Source organism: Pogoniulus pusillus, chromosome 11, assembly GCF_015220805.1.
Source record: "Pogoniulus pusillus isolate bPogPus1 chromosome 11, bPogPus1.pri, whole genome shotgun sequence".
NCBI lineage: Eukaryota > Metazoa > Chordata > Aves > Piciformes > Lybiidae > Pogoniulus > Pogoniulus pusillus.
The window spans coordinates 27,352,698-27,356,744 of NC_087274.1; the positions used below are offsets into that span (position 1 = coordinate 27,352,698).

The following is a 4,047-nucleotide window of genomic DNA, read 5'->3' on the forward strand; positions in this document are numbered from 1 at the left end:
CTTTCCTCCTCCTCTTTCCTCCTCCTCTTTCCTCCTCCTCTTTCCTCCTCCTCTTTCCTCCTCCTCTTTCCTCCTCCTCTTTCCTCCTCCTCTTTCCTCCTCCTCTTTCCTCCTCCTCTTTCCTCCTCCTCTTTCCTCCTCCTCTTTCCTCCTCCTCTTTCCTCCTCCTCTTTCCTCCTCCTCTTTCCTCCTCCTCTTTCCTCCTCCTCTTTCCTCCTCCTCTTTCCTCCTCCTCTTTCCTCCTCCTCTTTCCTCCTCCTCTTTCCTCCTCCTCTTTCCTCCTCCTCTTTCCTCCTCCTCTTTCCTCCTCCTCTTTCCTCCTCCTCTTTCCTCCTCCTCTTTCCTCCTCCTCTTTCCTCCTCCTCTTTCCTCCTCCTCTTTCCTCCTCCTCTTTCCTCCTCCTCTTTCCTCCTCCTCTTTCCTCCTCCTCTTTCCTCCTCCTCTTTCCTCCTCCTCCTCTCCTCCTCTCCTCCTCTCCTCCTCTCCTCCTCTCCTCCTCTCCTCCTCTCCTCCTCTCCTCCTCTCCTCCTCTCCTCCTCTCCTCCTCTCTTTTCTGTAACACCATGCAGTAATACAGTAAATGATGTTTTAACGTAAACTTGAGGGGGGATTGATTAAAGAACACAGAGGGGTTTAAAACTAGGACTAGTTTATAGGTTAGCCAAGAATGTAGCATAGAATTTCAGGGGTACATAGACACACACATATATATATATCAGTTTAACAGTTAATAAATATTTCCATTTCAGAGCCGAAGAAAGACCATTTAAGAAGAGAAAAATGCAAAGCTGCAGCTTCCAAAAGAAGAAGCTAAAATTAATGGAAGCCATGCTGGAAGAGCAAAAGAAGTTGAGCAGAGCTATGGAAGAAACCTGCAGGGAAGTGCGTAGGATTCTGGATCAACAAAACATCATTCAGGTTCAGAGCTTGCAGTTACAGGAGAGAATGATGAATCTACTGGAGAAAATGATCTCCAAATCCAATGTGTAGTTTCCTTTGTGAATGCCTCTGAGATTACCATTGATATTATAGGTATCCCCTTACTGCACACCATATGTGTGTCTTTTGCCCCATTCCCAGGTTTTCCATGGAAATTCCAGCCCTAGTGTATTCTTAGTTAAGCCAAGAGAACAGGTAATGCAGCGTGCGAGCTATCCAGTATGACAACATTAGTGCAATATATGCCGAGTTGAATTATTTTTGTATGGAAAGGTTAAGGGATGAGTAGCTCTGGGAACTTCAGTACTATTCCTGCCTCGGTCAGGTGGTGTTTTACAAGCGGTGGTGGTGCACATTGCTTCACCTCAGGGACTCTGGCAGAACCTGCTGCAGGAGAAGGAAGGAGCGTGTTGCTAAATGTGGCGATTGCATCTTGACTTTGTTGAGGGTTAAACCCTGTTTTGAGACATGCACAGTGATGGTCTGTGTGAAATATGGTTCTTGTGAAAAGCTAGTTGGGACCGTGAGATACATCATTTACAACTCCATGCCTGATAGGAATAGTACTGTAAAGGATTAGGATAAAAGTAGTCTATTCAAATACACTTTTGATATAAAAAGAGCCCCCTCCCCCCTCCTCCCAGACCACCTTACTATATACTGAATACTAAAATGTATAGAAGATACTTGAAGTTGCTTTTGATATTAAATGTTTATTTTTTTTCATTATTAACTGGAATCTGTTGACTTCAATGAACAACCAGCAGTGAAATCTCTCATTTATTCTCTATCACAAAAGAAGAATATTGTACTGTGTGTATATACATACATATATATATATATAAATCTATCAAATGAAATAAAAAGAAGAAACTTATTTCTTAGTGTTGGACACATAGCATGCTTTGGGACACTGGAAAATCCTGGGGCTTGTCAGAGGTTTTTAATTGCTAATTGCAGCTCAAAGATCTCCTGTAGTGATGCTCCTCAAAACAGAGAGAGGGAAGCAGCAGAGAACATTCAACCTGTCTGCAGCAGCTTTCGCTGGCGGCACAGCTTGGGTGCGCCGTGAGAGGTTTGAAGGTGCGGTCTGGAGGGCAGATGAGCGCGGAGGGACCACAAGAGGGCGCCGGAGGCTTAAAAAGGTTTGTATTGACGTGGTGAAGATAGGGTCCCGGCTAGCGTTTGGTTCCGCAGTGAGAAGTGACATTGAAATAACCTCTCGATGTGTTTCCTAGGTGCTATTTCTCCTTGAAAAACGTGTTTCTGCGCCTTTCACCGTGTCTGCAAGGCTGGAGGTTGGATTCATGCAGAAATCTAGGAAGTATAAAATCAGTGCTCACACGAGCAACTGAGGCCATTTCCCATGCCTACTGTTAAATAATGTCCCCTCTTGGAACTTTGTTTTCAAAGGTGTTTACGTTTTCCCACACAATTTAGTACGTTGGTGCCTAAGCTAATGTATTCTGAACCCCAGACTCAACCAATTAATCTGTGATTATGCTTGCTGAACAGGATGATGAAGGTTATACTCACCAAGCACATTAGCCATACGTGGAAATGTTTCTTAGGAGATCCTGCAGGTATGAAGACTAAGAATGGTTAGGTATGGAAATGTGGCCCATTCCTACAGAGTTTAATTTGTGATCATGAGATAATGCAAATAGGGTAAAAGATTGAAGCTGCAGAGAATGGTGGCTGCTGAGGAATGAATGAAGTAACTTCTCTTCACTCTACCTTTATTGCAGTGGGTACCTGGGAAGAAGGCAAGTGTCTGGTTTGCCTGCAAAGATAGGGAGACAGCTGACATTTAGCAAAAGTGAAATTCCAAGTGTGTGTAAATTGAATTAGTCTGGTCTGAAAGAGAACTGTGAAAGCTTGTTAGATCTCTGCCTGCAGAACTACTGGGGAAAGCAGGACTGCTTCCAGTGTCACGATCACAGAGCATTAGGAGCTGAAGGGACTTTCAGAGATGACCAACCTCCCTGCCAGAGCCCCAGGGCAGGTCACTCAGGATCATGTTCAGGTGGGTTTTGAATGTCTCCAGAGAAGGAGATTCCACAGCCTCTTGTGGGCAGCCTGCTCTAGGGCTCCAGTTCCCTCTCAGTGAACAGGTTTTTGTTGTGTTCCCGTGGCGCCTCCTGTGCTCCAGCCTGCACGCCTTGCCCCTTGTATCATTGGAGAGCACTGAGCAGAGCCTAGCTCCGCCAGTCTATCTCCCGCTCACCCTCCCTTGTAGTCCTCGGCCTTTTGACCTCCTCTGCCAGCAGGCTGAGCGGATCATTTCCCTGCTCCTAGTGCACACAGGAGTGGTCTCTGCAGTCCTGCCCTGCAAGTGCAAGGCTCTGGCACTCTGGACCGCCAGGGGCCTGCCCCCCTACCGGTTTCCTTGGGACCGCTGGCTGGCTCACCACGTTGCTTTTGCTGGCAGCTCGGATTGCTGCCCATGCGAGTAACCCTGCTGGCTGCCACCGGCGGCTCCCCACAGACTCTCCTGTTCGGCCTTGGCGTGCAGGGGAACTCCTGAGGCCGCTCCAGAGCCTGGTAAGGATGAGGCTGCGCCCGCGCCTTGCCTGCCGCTCTTGTGAGAGCGGCTGACTCCGTGAGGGGCTTGCCCTGCTCCCCACGGCTACCCCAGCTCCGTGAGGGGCTTGCCCTGCTCCCCACGGCTACCCCAGCTCCGTGAGGGGCTTGTCCTGCTCCCCACGGCTACCCCAGCTCAGTGAGGGGGTTGTCCTGCTCCCCACGGCTACCCCAGCTCAGTGAGGGGGTTGTCCTGCTCCCCACGGGTACCTCAGCTCCGTGAGGGGCTTGCCCTGCTCCCCACGGCTACCCCAGCTCCGTGAGGGGCTTGTCCTGCTCCCCACGGCTACCCCAGCTCAGTGAGGGGCTTGTCCTGCTCCCCACAGGTCCCCCAGCTCCGTGAGGAGCTTGTCCTGCTCCCCACAGGTACCCCAGCTCCGTGAGGGGGTTATCCTGCTCCCCACGGGTACCCCAGCTCCGTGAGGGGGTTATCCTGCTCCCCACGGGTACTCCAGCTCAGTGAGGGGGTTGCCCTGCTCCCCACGGCTACCCTAGCTCAGTGAGGGGGTTGCCCTGCTCCCCACG

At 49.9% G+C, this 4,047-nt stretch overlaps 1 protein-coding gene across 4 annotated transcripts in view; it reads left to right on the top strand.

Moving 5' to 3' along the window:
• The window catches only part of MSANTD1 (Myb/SANT DNA binding domain containing 1), a 48,115-nt gene extending 46,299 nt beyond the window's left edge, over positions 1-1,816 (top strand). For all 4 annotated transcript variants that reach the window (XM_064151602.1, XM_064151605.1, XM_064151604.1 and 1 more), the window contains one exon: positions 750-1,816. In XM_064151602.1, coding sequence (XP_064007672.1) covers positions 750-990 — 241 coding nt within the window. In that variant the 3' untranslated portion in view covers positions 991-1,816. The remainder of the gene's footprint in view (positions 1-749) is intronic.
• Positions 1,817-4,047: the final 2,231 nt, after the last annotated feature.